The sequence below is a fragment of the Lepidochelys olivacea genome (genome assembly GCF_965140295.1).
Source record: "Lepidochelys olivacea isolate rLepOli2 genome assembly, chromosome: 9".
Classification (NCBI taxonomy): Eukaryota; Metazoa; Chordata; order Testudines; family Cheloniidae; genus Lepidochelys; species Lepidochelys olivacea.
In genome coordinates, this window is record NC_140419.1 from 55,158,292 (window position 1) to 55,175,530 (window position 17,239).

Sequence of the window (17,239 nt, forward strand, 5' to 3'; positions counted from 1 at the left end):
ACCTTCTGCTAGCCGCCAAGTGCATAGCATAGCACTTCTCGCTCCTCTGACGTCACTCTTCTCACTCCTCTCTCAGGCAGATATCTGGTCCCTTGGAATCACAGCCATTGAACTCGCAAAGGGAGAGCCCCCGAATTCTGACCTGCATCCTATGCGGGTGCTCTTTCTGATCCCCAAAAACAACCCTCCAACACTGGAGGGACATCACAGCAAGCCCTTCAAAGAATTTGTGGAAGCCTGTCTCAACAAGGACCCTAGATTTGTAAGTATAATTTCCTTCCTCTTGCTGCAGATAGAATGGAATGTCTGGGACATAGAACTCCAGAGTCCAAAGGTGCCTAGAAATCCTCAGCAGAAGGACATGTTAGTGCTACAGTCTTGGAGAGAAATTAGCAGCAGGTTGCAAAATGAAAAAGCAGGCATGGCAGAAAGCTTTTGGGTGTTAGTCATGGCTCTTGCAGATCTTGGCTACTGTAATGTTTAGCATACTCTCTGTTTCCTGATTTGCCACAGAGGCCAACTGCTAAAGAGTTGCTAAAGCACAAGTTCATCACACGCTATACCAAGAAAACCTCATTCCTCATGGAGCTGATTGACCGATTCAAGCGCTGGAAGTCAGAGGGCCATGGAGAGGACTCCAGCTCTGGTGATTCTGACATGTGCGTATGCCACCTGCCCTGGTGCTCGCCTCAATACCCTGCTGTGGCCTATCCTCCCAAATCCTATTCACTACCACTTCAGAGCACAGAGACCCAATGAAGTGGGGAAGGGAGAGGGAGGATCCCTGAGCCAGGTTGGTGTGACTGTTCCCCATCTTCTTCGTGGTAGTGAGCATCTGATAGACTTTCAAGCCCTGGTTAGGGGAGCAACATATAGATATGTGAGTATATAGTATTGCAGTTCTCTTTGCATTTGGACCTCCTCATATGCTACTGTGGAGCCTTTGCTCAGTTTTGGATCAATGTAGGTGAGGAGCTAAAAGTATTGGCTGGAGAAAAGAAATGTTTTATGAGCTAAGTACTATAGGGCTTGGATCCAGGTCCCAAAATGTGTAAGGCTAGTAGGTTAACCCACTGTGCCACCTAGCCCATAGAGCACTCCTACTCTTTTACCTTCTTTATCTCTAACAGGCATTCAGCTAAACACATTACCTAACTTCAGAAGAGCCTTCATGGAGGATAGGTCCATCAGTGGTTGATGGGCAGGGATGGTGTCCCTAGCCTCTGTTTGCTAGAAGCTGGGAATGGGTGACAGGGCATGGATCACTTGGTGATTACCTTTTCTGCCCGTTCCCTCTGGGGCACCTGGCATTGGCGACTGTCGGAAGAAAGGATATTGGGTTAGATGGACCTTTTGGTCTGACCCAGTATGGCCGTTCTTATGTTCAGAGCATGTAGCTCTGAGACCATATTGCAGTAGCTCAGGGGTGGCCAACCTGTGGCTCCGGAGCCACGTTCAGCTCTTCAGAAGTTAATATGCGGCTCCTTGTATAGGTTCCGACTCCAGGGGTGGAGCTACAGGCACCAACTTTCTAATGTGCTGGGGGGTGCTCACTGCTCAACTCCTGACTCTGCCACAGGCCCTGCTCCCACTCCACCCCTTCCCCTCCCCTCAGCCTGCAGTGCCTTCGCTCCTCCCACTTAGAGCCTCCTGCATGCCACAAAACAGCTGATTGGGAGGTGCAGGCAGGGATGGGGAGGTGCTGATCGGCGGGGCTGCTGGTGGGTGGGAGGTGCTGGGAGCAGGGGGTGGGTGAAGGAGCTGATGGGGGGCTGCTGACGTATTACTGTAGCTCTCTGGCAATGTACGTTGGTAAATTCTGGCTCCTTCTCAGGCTGAGGTTGGCCACCCCTGCAGTAGCTGGATGGTCCTGCTACCTGTAGCTAAACTGATATAAGGAGGTTAAAATGCTTAACAGTGACAAGTGGATTTTTGTTTTTTGGGATGGGCAATTTCAGACCCTTTAAAGGGGCCTGACTCTTCTGAATTGGGTGATTAGAACTTAATGAAAATCAAACCCTATTAGTGCCTCAAATTGGGCATCTAGAATTGCTAGTTACTCCTGAATCTTTACTATAGGTCTCTGACAGACCAGATTTATGTCTTTGGTTCATGCAGGGATCTGGGAACTAGAAGAACTAAAATGGTAGTGAGCCTGGCTCTATGCAATGAGCAGTATGGACCAGAGAGTCTGATAATCTGAAGGTGTTTCAGTTTGGATCAAATCAGATTTTCTAGACTGACTTGAATTAAATTTCCCCAGTGCACCTAGAGTGGCAGCTGTTGTTCTGCCCCCTTGCAAAATGCCCAGAGCCCTGGGGTGAAAGGTAACTATGGCTGGCTGTAGTGCATCATCTGGGAGCATAAGGGCTCAGAAATGGAAGGGTTCATGTCCTCTGTGTGTGTGGTACATCGTGCAGGCTGTGTGTCGAACTCCTTCTCCTTCTGTTTCTAGTGATGGAGACGCAGAAGATGGAGACCAGGGTCCAATCTGGACGTTCCCACCAACTATTCGCCCCAGTTCCCTTAAACTGCACAAAGGAATAGCTCTCCATGGCTCCCAGAAGGTCAGTCTGCTGACCTTGTCATCAAAAAACAGGGTGATCAGGAAATGGGTTGAGCCTAGGAGCAGGGACAGCCACCTTTTCGGTGCACTTGTATGACATTCTTTGTTCTTAATTTTCTAATGTTGCCCCCAGCCTGGCACCTGAGCATGGTGTGGGCAGTATTATAGGGGTGCATATTCCATGCCCCCAGGATGCTGACAATTAAGGCTCATTCTCTGAGGATGGGTTGGGGAGCCCCCCTAAGGATGCCGGTAATGCTGCTGTAACAGCTACTAGAATGTGGAACAGTTTGGTGCTCACAAGTGCCTAGTGCATCACCTCTGCTGACACTGTAGCACCTCTTGTCCTGTCTCTCTCTCTGAGTAAATGGATGCTACTGATGATGGAGACTCCCCAGTAGGAGTCAGCACTAGCCTTTCTAGCCAACCAGTCTCATTCCTCCAGTTGTAAAGGAGAATAGCTAATGTTGATCTCTGGGAGGAGATGTGTTTCAGACACAAAGGAAATGGCAGATTGAAGCACCTTTGTGGGCTGGGATGCACCCTTCCATGGGTATGTCTGCTGCATGTATTCATCATCTCTCCGTGTTTTGCTTTCCAGTCTGCTGAGCCCATCAAGCGGCAGCCCCGATCACAGTGTCTCTCCACGCTTGTCCACCCAGTCTTTGGGGAGGTGAGAAGGCCGTTTTCTTTGTTTGCGATGCCTGCAGGTAAAGGGGAAGCAGCTGGGTAGTTGTTTGGGAGACATGTAAATGGGAGGGATCCTTGAGGGTGAAGAAGAGCAGGGCGCCTGGCGGGGCCAGGGGGTAGTGAAACATCTCTTAGTTTAGAAAAGCCAACTCTGTATGTACTGCTTAAAAGAGCTGTCCCTAATATACCTGTCCTGCCTAAACCTACCCTGGGCAGGAGTACAGTGCTGCCTACAGTTTCTTGCCCTTCTTTTTTCAGCTCTTCCCTCTTCTACGTGAGCCTCATGAGCCCAGGTTACAGAATGTCTGTCCTTCTCTGCATCATCCTCTCTGATTGCCTGGTAGCCTGGCCTTCCTCAAGTCCCTCTCCCAATACAGATTCCCTCACATGCCTAGTGCTAGGAGAATGCCTGATTTCAGCAGTCCCCTCACCTGTGTGAGGTTAAGACATGTCCTGCTTGGGCAGAGCAGGAATCAGGGTTTGCCAACACTGGGCAACTTTATTTATTTGTTACTCTGTTTAAATCCCCTGCCTAATGCCATCTGCACCCACTTTGTCTTCCCCTGTTACATGCTGCTGCCCACAGCAGGTCACCAAAACTGCATTTTTCCAGTGAGAGAAGTTAGATCTAGAACTGGCCTTCTGTGAGTTCTAGACCTTCCTTCCATCTGTCCCACATTTTATCCTGGTTCTTTAATAGCTGGGCCTGGCTGTGATTCGCAGAGGAATTGCTAAGGAATTAGCCATATGCAAGCGATGGAGTGGGGGGAGGTGCAGAGAACCTGAAGTAACTATAAAACATAAACTTGTCCTAATTGCTGCAATGTTGGTGCCTTTTAGAGCTTCTATTATGTGATTAACAGTATGCACGTAACTGGTGGGGGACAGGAGAGTCAAGGTCCTGTCTACATATCTCCTGTGCTTCTGTGGCCCTCATAATATCTTAGCACTGTGAAATCCCAGTGAGAGTCACACCCCTCAGCAAGTGCTTTCAGATTCAGGTGTCCGAAGGCAGGCATCTGAGAGAAAGTAACCTGATTTTCAGAGGTGCTGAGCATCAGCAATTCCCACTGGCTTCTGTAGGAGTGGATTCTTCAGGCACCCACACTTGAAAATAATATCCCCAAAGCCTCTAGGCCAGTGTCAAGTAGACTTGCCTCAAAAAGAAACCTGCCTGTCACAGCTTCCATCCCTATGTGACTGGGATAAAGCCTCAGGCCAGGGGCACTGGTAAGTGTGTGTGAATAGATTGTGCACATTTTCAAAACTAGTTTTATTTTTTACCCTGGTGGAAAAGCCCTCTAGAACCTAACAGGGATGAGCCAGTGTGATTCTGCAGACCTATAAAATTTAATGACCTACAGCCTTTCGAGGGTTTTTTTTTAACTAGCTTATAGGAAGTCCGCTATTAAATTTCATAGGTTTGCAGAATCACATTGGCTTCAACCCTGTTAAGTTCCAGAAGGCTCTTCCATTTGGCTTGCATTTTATAGGGTAACTTTTAGAACACACTTACAAAATGCACAAAATATTTAAAGCACTTTCCCTTCCTTACCTTGAAAAACCAAACCAGCTCTCATCACAGACCACTGAACAAAGTGGGTGATGTAATATCTTTATTGGACCAACTTCTGTTGGTGAAAGAAACAAGCTTTTGAGCTACACAGAGCTCTATATAGGTCTGACTGAACAGTTGGTCATTAGATGTTAGTGGCTTGTGGGTTTCTACCACTTGAGCTTAGCAAAGGAAAGGCCTCATATCCCACTGTCCTTCCCCTGAGACTCTGCACTTGAGTTCTTTCATCAAGTGGAGGTGAAAGTAGATCCTTAAGTGAGATTGTGAATGACTTTTCAGTCCAGCAGTTCTCAGTGCTGCTTGTCTGTCGTTCCCCAACCTTGGTTGCTGCACATAAATAAATAGTGAAGTACGTGGGTGGCTGTGACAGCTGAGGCTTTTTTTTGTGTGTGAAATGGCAGTTCACTCATTGAGGGAAGGCAGATGTGTATCTTGTTAAATGAAGTTAGTTTTCGTCCAGCAGGGGGACTGTGAGTATAGGGATGGTCCCAGCCTCAGATTAGCATTAAGATTTGCCTTGTCCTGGTTTCTGTCTTTGTGAGAGGGAACGTGAACTCAAAGAATTAGGTTGCTCCTACGATTACATGCAAGGAACTATGAGGACAAGTTAAAGCCACTTAATCAGCATAGTCGAGATGAAGGTAAAGAAGGTTTTTAACTGACCTAGATGGTGGTTAGTTGGCATAGATATTGCAGTGTCAAGAGGAGCTTCTTCTTTCAGCTTTGCTTTTTGTTTAGTGGAATATACTATAGGAAAGGCACAGAGTTCAAGCTGATCGTGCAGGGTACTCTTGCAGGCTGGACTTGAAGAAAGTTACCCAAATGAGGGGGGAAAGAGGCTATAGCAGACAAGCTATTCATGGCCTGGAAAATTTGTTATGTCATAAGCAGCGAATAGGTTGTCCAGTTCTGTCTTGATATAGCAATGGTGCTTGGCTTAGAGTTTCCTAATGCTGAATGTTCTGCTCTTTGTGTACTTTAAATAAATGACTGCACCATGCAACTTGCATGAGCTCATGAAAGATGGAACAAAGAGTTCTCATGTAAGATAAAATTCCCCCCTAAGCAGAGGCTAGGACAAGGCCTGTGCTCCACTCTTGAGCATTTAAATGGCACACAGGCCTTATGTCAATGTTCTGCATGGGGGAATCTCTCTCTTTCGGGATTATGTTAGATTGAGGGACCGGCTAGCACAAGGTCTGAGACTTGTCAGCAATCCACCTTCCAACTAGGTAATTAGTTCAAAACAAACCCAGGTTGTTATGGGGAGTGTTCTGTTGTGTCAATCCAGTATCTGTTCTTCACAAAATCCATCACCACACTTGGCACCGCTCTGAGTAGCCTCTGTAGAGATCAGTGAGTGAGTGAGCATGGATGATGAACTAAAGGTTCATCTGCTCTAAAGGTAGCCACACTGAGGCAGGTTGGCAGTGTGATGTAGAGAAGCTTGCATTGCTATGTGGTTCCTGGTCTTTGGACCTCAGGGCTGTCAGTCCAGTGCAGTATACAGCACACTTACTTTGTGTGGGGGAAAACTTGGCAAGGTGTTTTGCTTTGTTAAAGGCTTGGCTGTGACTGTCTCGCTATGTGAGGTGGGAAGCTAAGTAGCACGTGGAGGAATATGTTCAGAAAGTGTGTGAAAACTCGCTCTGCTTGGTCTGCCCTTATTCCTATGCAGAGAGGAGAAAACCCTGAGGTGTAAGGCTTGTAGGAACCTACATGTTAGTTGCCTGGGTCCCCCAACAAAACCACACTGAAAAGGAAGACTCCTTAATATTCATTCTAAGATGATCTGCTTGGTGAATGCTTTCAGATGTCACAGGCTGTTAACACAGTGTTTCTGGCTTGCAGCTCAAAGACAAGCACAAGCAGACTGGAGGGAATGTGGGAGCTATGGAGGAGCTGGAGAATGCCTTTAGCTTGGCTGAGGAATCCTGCCCAGGCATCTCTGACAAACTGATAGCACACATGGTGGAACGCGTACAGAGGTAAAAAAAAACTCTGACATGTGGGAAGGGGATTAGGGGCATGCATTGAAAATTCAGTGGCTTGGATGTGTTATGGTAACATCACAGGACTGGTATGGATTTGTCATTCAGTAGCCCAAACATCCAAGAAGCATGTGTGTTGACTGAAGGAAACCTTGAGGTGTCTAAGACACTACTTTGACTCATTCTCCATTATGATGTGTGGTAATGCTGAACATAGCTGTGTAGAGCATATGACTGGTGTCCTGAGCATCAAGTGATACTGCCACTAGCCACTTTCAGCTCTGATGCATGATGTGTCATGGGTTGTTACTAGCCCAGCTAGTGCGACTGTGTACCATATCATTCATTTATACTTCAGAGCATTCACCACATCCTCTCAAAATCGGTTTTCAAGAACTGTTGGAGCTCAAACACATGTGAGCCATGAAAGCTAACTGCAGCTTGCTTGGACTAACCAGTGGAGCTATGGATGCAGTGTGGTTGTAGTCATGTTGGTCTGAAGAGATTAGAGTTGAACTATGTCAGTTTCAGAGGAATGAAGGGAAGGGGATGCACCTTGTCTTGGATTTACATACACCATGGCAGCTGAAGGGGAATAAGACAAAACAAACAGTAACAAACAGTGGAAATGGAACATCTTCTGTATGTATTTGGATGTTCTGTTGTATTTGCAAGGATTTAAAACTGCATGTAGTATTTCATCTGTATTGCTGAGTATTTTTATCCTTTGATCTGCTTATACACAAAGAAATGTTTAATAACGCATCATTTCTTAAAACTCTGCTAGATTTTAAGCAGAACTCCTTAAGCAGATGAGGTGTAACTTCTTCATGTCATTTTGAAGCTATGATACTTTGGAGGCTCTGCTGTTGGCAAAAAACTGAGTGCTGATTTTGCTTCCATTAATATTCTGAGCCAAGAAACTAACCCCCTGCATCCTCCCAAATATGGACCCAACATATGCTTGGTTTCTTTGACTCTTTAGGTAAAGAATAACTATGGGGTTGTCTTCCTTCTTTTGATAGTCCTATAAACCTTTGAATGTATTCTTTGAAAAGTAAGCCTAGACAAAGTTTTTCTCCCTCCTGTTAGGGTGTAGATGCCATGCTGTCCCCCCACCCCAGGCTTGTTAGTTTTGTTTACCTCATATATAAATGTACTATCATTGCATCTGTCAGGCTGATCAGACAATTGAACACCCATTCCTTTGTCTAGGGCAAACTGGGCTTATGCATTGCTTGCAAAACACATTTGAAGAACATAATTCTAGCACATATTTATAACTTTGTACACAAGTCTAGTGAGTATGTCAGGCCTGACAGGAGTTGCTGACAGAATAATGAACCACCAGAGTGCCTGTGTGTCTCAACAGAAATGTAAAAGGAACTAAATAACAAGAATAGTTTTAAATATGACATGTTGCCTTTTTTGCTTTTGCCATTTCCTTTAATATATAGACATGGTTCTTTTCTGTGTTTTTTATTTGGGGATCTTAATATCAGTTTTTGAGGGCTGAGAAAGTAAAAGCTTAAGCTGTCGCTCGTGATCACACTGCTAGTTCCCTGTTTTTGCTGGCAGACTGAAATTGAAACTCAGTAATTCTAATTTAGAGAGAGAGAGAACCCTTGATGTCCTTTGCTGCTAAATCCTTTAAAGTTTATAAGTAAAGGTGAAGCAAAAAAGTTGAAGTATAGGGTTTCAGGTTCTTAAAACCTATTATTATATTGGGCAATATTGATAACTAACCTGACCTGCATAACACAAGCCACAAGCTTTAACACAAGCTTTCTTGTCAGCAAGTTAAGGAAGTATGGGCTGGATGAATGCACTACAAGGTGGGTAGAAAGCTGGCTAGATTGTCGGGCTCAACGGGTAGTGATCAATGGCTCCATATCTAGTTGGCAGCCGGTATCAAGTGGAGTGCCCCAGGGGTCGGTCCTGGGGCCGGTTTTGTTCAATATCTTCATAAATGATCTGGAGGATGGTGTGGATTGCACTCTCAGCAAATTTGCGGATGATACTAAACTGGGAGGAGCGGTAGATACGCTGGAGGGGAGGGATAGGATACAGAAAGACCTAGACAAATTGGAGGATTGGGCCAAAAGAAATCTGATGAGGTTCAATAAGGATAAGTGCAGGGTCCTGCACTTAGGACGGAAGAACCCAATGCACAGCTACAGACTAGGGACCGAATGGCTAGGCAGCAGTTCTGCGGAAAAGGACCTAGGGGTGACAGTGGACGAGAAGCTGGATATGAGTCAGCAGTGTGCCCTTGTTGCCAAGAAGGCCAATGGCATTTTGGGATGTATAAGTAGGGGCATTGCCAGCAGATCGAGGGACGTGATCGTTCCCCTCTATTCGACATTGGTGAGGCCTCATCTGGAGTACTGTGTCCAGTTTTGGGCCCCACACTTCAAGAAGGATGTGGATAAATTGGAGAGAGTCCAGCGAAGGGCAACAAAAATGATTAGGGGACTGGAACACATGACTTATGAGGAGAGGCTGAGGGAGCTGGGATTGTTTAGCCTGCAGAAGAGAAGAATGAGGGGGGATTTGATAGCTGCTTTCAACTACCTGAAAGGGGGTTCCAAAGAGGATGGCTCTAGACTGTTCTCAATGGTAGCAGATGACAGAACGAGGAGTAATGGTCTCAAGTTGCAGTGGGGGAGGTTTAGATTGGATATTAGGAAAAACTTTTTCACTAAGAGGGTGGTGAAACACTGGAATGCGTTACCTAGGGAGGTGGTAGAATCTCCTTCCTTAGAGGTTTTTAAGGTCAGGCTTGACAAAGCCCTGGCTGGGATGATTTAACTGGGAATTGGTCCTGCTTCGAGCAGGGGGTTGGACTAGATGACCTTCTGGGGTCCCTTCCAACCCTGATATTCTATGATTCTAAGCCATAGAATTTCACCCAGTGATGCCTGTAGCAAGCCCATTATACACCTGAGTCAGAGAATATCTTTTACAAAGCCACAATTTTTTCAGTCTATCTTAACTGCCAGACAAGCCAATGGGCTGCAGTACTACTATCTAGGATGAAGTCAAAGGCATTCTTTCTAGCAGCTGCCTAGGTGTGGTGGGATTGGGCTGTATATGAATCCAGAAATGTCATCACCTTTGAATACTGATTAATTTTCTAGAGTTCCTTCCTGGAGCTAAGTTGACACTCCCATCCCACTTAAGCATTACCCTTGCAGTTGGGTAATGTTCTGAGTTGCTTGCTTACTCAAACCACATGGCAGAAAATGCCCTCCTGTACTGTTATCTAATCATCACCTTTTTCAAGGGCTTTGCTTTTATTTTTTGCCTAGCTAGACAACTGCCATTGCTTTGCTAGTCTATCAAATGAAACTCAGGAGTATGCAGTGTGTCTCGTCCATCATAGTCTCTGGTGGGTGTGGGGGGTTGTAACCTCTTAATGTGTCATTCAAATGGGTGAGTACAGCCAATATCACCTATCTGTCCTTTTCCTGCCTTCTCCCCAGGTTTTCACATAGCCGGAACCACCTGACTTCAGCCCGCTGACCAGTACAGTCATTGCTGTTCTTTAATGGGGAGGGAGGATTTTCCCAACATCATAAGAACTACATCTCTAATCCAGACCACCATCATCTGCTGTTGGATGTAACATTGTGACTCCAGGACATTTCAGAGCCTTCATCTATACATGTTTCCATGACAACCAAGGGTGGGGGTCACAATGCAAGTACAATTTAGACATTTTGCAGAGCCCAAGGAGGGGTGGTCTAATTGTTTTTACACTGTTCTTAATGGAGTTTTTAATTGTTCTCTCTGTGGACGTATCCTTTTTATTTGATTCTGAGCTTGTTAAAAGGTAAAATCCTGGCTGGTGGAGCAAGAGGGAAGTTCTCCTGTACTCATATGTTTCAAAAGGGAAGTATGTTGGGTTCAGCCTTCTCCTCTCCCCCAAGGAAGTGTAGGTAAATGGTAATCCACAAGGAGTGCAGATGGCTCCAGGCTTTCCATACACTACAGCATTCTAGTGGAGTCAGAGCAGCACTCTAGCCCCACAAGGGTTTTTTTCAACTCCTTCAGACACTAGTGGAACAAAGGCTTTAACTAGTAGCAGTGAAAGTAAGTTTGCTGCTGTCCCTCTACTTTTCATTCAAGAGCAGCTGCGTTGTTTTGTCACTTTTACAGGATGGGTTTGCTGACTGCTCTGCCAGCGGTTCTGGGGATATCACTCTTTAACTTGCTTTACTTAAGCTACACCAGAGCAAAGTTTGCCTCACTTCCATAGAGCAGAAGGGACAAGGCAGCTGCATTTGGTTTAAAACTCTCTCAAATGGGGGTTAGGAGTTGCTTATGCTCCCTTCAGAGCCTCCTGCTGCTTCTCACGTGGCCAGCAGACATACCAGGTGCATTGGCTTGTGGCAGACTAAGCGCCATGACTCTCCTAAGGTGAGACAGACTAAACACTAAGATTAAAGTACATTAGAAGAGGGACCTTTGACATGCAAAGATGTTTAAAAGGTTAGTCTGAAATTCTTTACAATGATTCTCAATTGAAGAAAATTCAGCTTTTACTTTACCTATTAAAGGGCTGGTATCATTGCTCCTCGGTGGCTATATCCCAAATGCTGTGATTTGGATACCAAAGTCAATTTCTCCCCCTCTTTACTCTCATGAACCATTTCTTAAAACTCTGCTCTAAATGACTTGAAGCCCACAGTCTCAGCCAGAAGTACAGTCCAGATAATAAGCTGCATCTCTCATTGCTTTGAAATGTTGATAGATACTTTGGTCATTCAGGGTATTCCCATGGAGCAACTTCAACTAGTTTTGCTTTCTTGACAATGCTAGTTTAGCCAGGAATTTCAGTTCTCCATTTTATTTCATAGATTTGTATACAAGATACTCCAAGGATCTGGAAGGAAACCAGGCTTGTAAAGAGACAGGGTTGAAATTTTGAAAGCTGGGTACCTAAAGCTAAGCAGCTAAATCTATATTCACATAAGTGATGTGACTTCAGGTAGCTCCTACAGCTTCCCTAGAAGCCAGTGGGAGCTGCAGATGCTCAGCACCTCTAAAAAATTAGACCACTTAACAGGTAAATGTGGATTATGCTTCCTACCTGCTCCTCTGATGTATAAATACAGGCTCAATGTGTTAATGCTGCTTGTCTTGTAGAAAATAGCTGCTGTTGTCATCTCTTGCATAGAGCTCAGTTGTGGAGCAGAGTTTATTTTGTGTACAGAGGTAGCCATGGAGCCTGTATTTATGCACAATGACAAGTAAAGGGAACCCTCAACAAAGAGAGAGTCTCCTGCTGCTTTTAACTTTATGCTGTTCATGATGGTAGCATACTGTATTAATAAGGTACCTTGTATTATTCTTCACATGCACTGCAGTGTCATGAGTAAAGATGATTTTTAAGGAAACAATCCCCATAAATTCCTGCAATATTCAAAGCAACAGTGGTCTTAGTTTTTAAGAGAGCATTGAAAGGGATCTGCCACTTTCAATAAAGTAACAAATTAAAGTAGTGGTTATTGTAGCTTTCAATTACACAGAATGCAAAGCCTTGAAAGCTTCAGCAAACATCACAGACCTTTCATAAACCAAATGGACTTCTGCTGATGTATGAGTGTACCCTCCCTGCCCTCAGCACCGCTGAGCCAGAGCGGAGTTGAAAATTACAGGTCAAGCTCTCTCATGTGCCACCTTTTTAGGGAAGGAAATACTTGCTCTATTCCCTTGAAGTTGCTTCAGTGGTCTTTACATTGCAGGAATGTTGGCTCACAGCTGCAATGTAACATAAGATGACTTCAGCAGTGAAAAATGATGGTTTATGAGGGTGACTGTGTGGCAGAGAAAGCTGCCTGACCCTGATGTCTACCCTGCTTCTAAAGCAGCTGCCAGCTTAAGATCTTTCCCCATTCCTGCTCTAAAGATGCAACTCTTCTACCCAAACCCAGGAATGGCAATTCTGCATAAAAATGTAGTGGAAGAACATTTACTCTGTTCTCCTGTAGCGCACCACCGCCACGAGAATCTGCTGCACAAGCAGAATATAGCTGTACGGGGAGGAGGGATAGCATAAAACAGCTACAGCGAACCAGAAGGAAATGAGACAAAACAACAACTGATGCTAGAGCATCAAGGAGGCTATTCATCTGCTAGCCTATGCACTTTGGTGGGGTGGCCTGTCACCCAACAGGAAATTGGGAATCCCTGTAGTTGAGTGACTTGGGGGAAAAATACAGTCCTGGGATGAGAGATCAGGCCTCTGATGTAAAGTGAAAGTTCTATTGGATCTGGGGCACCTCAAGTATCCTTGCTTGGGGAGAAATATAATACAATGAAAGCTTTTTGCCATAGCTCTTTATACAGCAAAACAACAGTGCTAAGAACAAAAAGAAAAGGAGTACTTGTGGCACCTCAGAGACCAACCAATTTATTTGAGCATAAGCTTTCGTGAGCTACAGCTCACTTACTCACTGTAGTGCTCCAAAGAAACACTGAGCTGCTTGGAAGCATTCACTACAGTTTCTGCTGAATGTTTTCAGAGCTGCAGTTTTTAGGCTTAAGCCCCATATTGTAAACTACTATAGGATAGCTCTGCCTACACGGTTTTACTTAAGGGAGAAATGGTTGAGAGAGAACTATTTGCTCAAAGTCACACTCATGGTCATAGTTTCTGGCAAGTCAAAAATATCCATACTGGAACATGCAAACAATTATAGCTGGTTGGGATCAGGCTTCACACTGCTGCTGTGGTAGTGGATTAAGCGCTAAGTATTTCCTAATCTAGTCACAGTTTACTGAATTCTGAGCAAGAGAAAAGCAGAATCTGGTTCTCAGCTAGGGGACAGTGATTGGGTCAGTCCAACAACCAGTTTAAAAAACAGATGCAAAACCTTTTATTTAACTGGAAATAAAATAGGACAGCATGTTTAGTCCAATAACATCAACACCTTTGAATACTGTTACATTGTCTAGCATACTGGCTAGAGGAGAGGCTCGGTATGGGAGGTGACAATGAGATGAAGGTAGTTTCTGTGAAATAGGGTAGCCACTCTTTCTAAACTAGGCTTACAGCCAGCTAAAGTAGGAGGGTTGAAAGTGCACTCTCTCTCTCTGACACTTCCTCTACCTTGGATCCTGTTTGAAATCTTAGATGTTCACAGCTAAATGATGGGGTGTTTTTGCCTCACACAGCTGCATGTGGCACACTGAGAGTAGTTGTCCTCTTGGAGCTGAAGGTGGGGTGGCGCTGCACAAACAAACACATGCCTACAAGGTGGGCACCTGGTAATCCAGCATGTGCTGAAAAAACTTCAGCAGACATGCTGTTGCACTGGTCTGACCAACATGAAACAAACAGGAGACACACATGAAATTATCCAGAATGCTAGGAGGTGAAGAACATTTAAATCAGCTAAGGAAATTAACATCCTGCAAAATGAGGCTACAGAAGTAGGTATTCTTTCAAAGGGCAGCTAAAGAAATAGTTTCATTCTAACGCACAAGCAAATACAATAGGGACTAACAAATCAGGACTGAGTGTGTCGTGGTTTTCTGAACTGAAGCAGTTATACTATTCAGTTTTGAAGCGTTTATAGTGGAACAAGAGGACATTTGTGTTAAGCAGTCACTCAATCCAGTAAATGTTAGTAACATGTTTAAGAAGCTACAGGATTATAGCTCATGCTAATACCAGCTTGGATGTTTGCCAATAGATGAGAGCCAGACAGCATCCTGGTAGATAAGTACTTACTCCTTGAAGAAATCTTCCAGTGTACTCCTGTTCTCACTCTCACCATTACAGAGGGACTGCCCCTGCTCTGTGTAGAAGTATATAGAACACATTCTTTTCCTCACTCTCTTTCGAACTCTTCTGATGGGCTGTCACTGTTCTTCCATTGGCTTTTATGCCTGTTGCCTTCCTTTGCATAGCCGCCTCCTTATCAAGCAATCTAGGACAAAATTTCACCTCTGAAAGTTACAAAGGGCTGTGCCTGTCTACCTTCCCCCCGCCGTGTTTTGCTCTCATTAATGTAAGTTCTGTTTTGCAGTCCACATGCCTGGCCTTTAATTGCATACACACCGTTTATGATCTGTGCTTCCTCCAAGGAACAAATTCTGCTATCATTTTTTCCTTATTCACTTTAATGGCTTCTGCATTTTTCTTCCAGTGATGGGAGAACATTTCATCCACTTTCTGATCGCTTGGTACCAGGGTGGTGCTCCATGAGATCAGCAAGCCTCCAGTTCTAGGGAAGGCTGTGCCTCTCCAGCAGCCGAGACTAGAGCCTTTGCAGACTGCATGCGTGCAGGGCAGAAGTCAGCAAATATCAACTCTCAAAACCCTCCTGCCATAGATAAGGCTAGTCCAATGATTAGGCAGCTACCCTGGAAATCAGGAAGCAGATTCAACTCACTGCCCTGCCAGACTCCGTGTGTGACCTTGGCCGAGTCACTTAACCTCTCTGGCTCTCAGTTCCTTGTGTGTAAAATGGGCACAAGAGCACTGCTCTGCCAAACACAAGTGCTCTGAGCGTAAATACATTAGAGACTGTGAGACACTGAGATACTGTGGTAATGGGGACCATATAAGTAGCCAAGATCAATAAAGAATCCTTTAGGGTGTCATTTTTCTATGTAGAAAATTCATCAGACTTCCCCATTAGGTATTTAATTGATAACTTTTCCAGAGCTGGTGAAAGCTACTACCTACTGTTGAACTTAAGCGCTGTGCCCCACAATATGGGAGATATAAAAGCAAACGTGTGTCAAGTCTCCCTGAAAGGAGAACTGTACATGAAAACCCAGGAGGTTACACGAACTAATAACCCACATGTTGCTCTCATCTGGTTGGCTGGTCTGGCCTGCAATGGTTACTTTGATCTCCATTAAAAGCAGGCTTCCCACCTCACGACCTGAATGCCACCAGCAATGACTTTTTCCCCTTTATAATGAACTAGAACCATAACTTTTACACAACAGGCTCTTGGCATAGAAACTCACATCCTTGTAGAACCCCTGTACTCTCCAAAATACTAGCGTAGCTGTTGCCACCCACATCCCAGTCCCTGAGAGATCACATTTTTTGTAACTGACAACCAGGATAGGGGTGGAAAGTGGCTGATTCCAAATATTTTTTTAGGGCTGTCAAGCGATTAAAAAATTAATCGCGATTAATTGCTCTGTTAAAACCATTTTCAAATATATTGATTTCAATTACAACACAGAATACAAAGTGTACAGTGCTCAGTTTATATTTATTTTTATTACAAATATTTCCATTGTTAAAAACAAAATAGTATTTTTCAATTCTCCTAATACAAGTACTGTAGTGCACTCTCTGTGTCATGAAAGTTGAACTTACAAATGTAGAATTATGTACAAAAAAATAACTGCATTAAAAAAATAAAACAATGTAAAACTTTAGAGCCTACAAGTCCACTCAGTCCTACTTCTTGTTCAGTCAATTGCTCAGACTAACAAGTCTGTTTAGATTTGAAGGAGATAATGTTGCCCGCTTCTTGTTTACAGTGTCACCTGAAAGTGAGAACAGGTGTTTGCATGGCACTGTTGTAGCCAGTGTCACAAGATATTTACGTGCCAGATATGGTAAAGATTCACATGTCTCTTCATGCCCACCACTCCAGAGGTCGTGCGTTCATGCTGATGACAGGTTCTGCTCGATAATGATCTAAAGCAGCACGGACTGACGCATGTTCATTTTCATCATCTGAGTCAGATGCCACCAGCAGATGGCTGATTTTCTTTTTTGGTGGTTCAGGTTCTGTAGTTTCCACATCGGACTGATGCTCTTTTAAGACTTCTGAAAACATGCTCCACACCTCGTCCCTCTCAGATTTTGGAAGGCACTTGGGTCGAGTGCTGTAGCTACTTTTAGAAATCTCACATTGGTACCTTCTTGCGTTTTGTCAAATGGGCAGTTAACGTGTTCTTAAAATGAGTAACGTGCTGGGTCATCATCCGAGACTGCCACAACACGAAATATATGGTAGAATGCAGGTAAAACAGAGTAGCAGACATACAATTCTCCCCCAAAGAGTGCAGTCTTTAATGCATTATTTTTTTAACGAGCATCATCAGCATGAAAGCATGTCCTCTGGTATGGTGGCCAAAGCATGAAGCAGCAGATGAATGTTTAGCATACCTGGCACATAAATACCTAGCAATGACGGCTAAAACAGTACCATGCAAACACCTGTTCTCATTTTCAGGTGACATTGTAAATAAGAAGTAAGCAGCAGCATCTCCCGTAAATGTAAACAAACTTGTTTATCTTCATGATTGGATGAAGAAGAAGTAGGACTAAGTGGACATGTAGGCTCAAAATTTTACATTGTTTGGAGTGCAGTAATGTAACTCCCCCCAAAAAATCTACATTTGTAAGTTGCACTTTCACCATAAAGAGAT

At 44.4% G+C, this 17,239-nt stretch overlaps 1 protein-coding gene across 3 annotated transcripts in view; it reads left to right on the plus strand.

Annotated features, from left to right (window-relative positions):
- STK25 (serine/threonine kinase 25) overlaps positions 1 to 12,329 on the plus strand; it is a 29,713-nt gene extending 17,384 nt beyond the window's left edge. For all 3 annotated transcript variants that reach the window (XM_084639630.1, XM_084639632.1, XM_084639631.1), the window contains exons 7-12: positions 77 to 262; positions 514 to 659; positions 2,456 to 2,567; positions 3,168 to 3,239; positions 6,684 to 6,820; positions 10,309 to 12,329. In XM_084639630.1, coding sequence (XP_084495756.1) covers positions 77 to 262; positions 514 to 659; positions 2,456 to 2,567; positions 3,168 to 3,239; positions 6,684 to 6,820; positions 10,309 to 10,348 — 693 coding nt within the window. In that variant the 3' untranslated portion in view covers positions 10,349 to 12,329. The remainder of the gene's footprint in view (positions 1 to 76; positions 263 to 513; positions 660 to 2,455; positions 2,568 to 3,167; positions 3,240 to 6,683; positions 6,821 to 10,308) is intronic.
- The last annotated feature ends 4,910 nt before the right edge of the window (positions 12,330 to 17,239 follow it).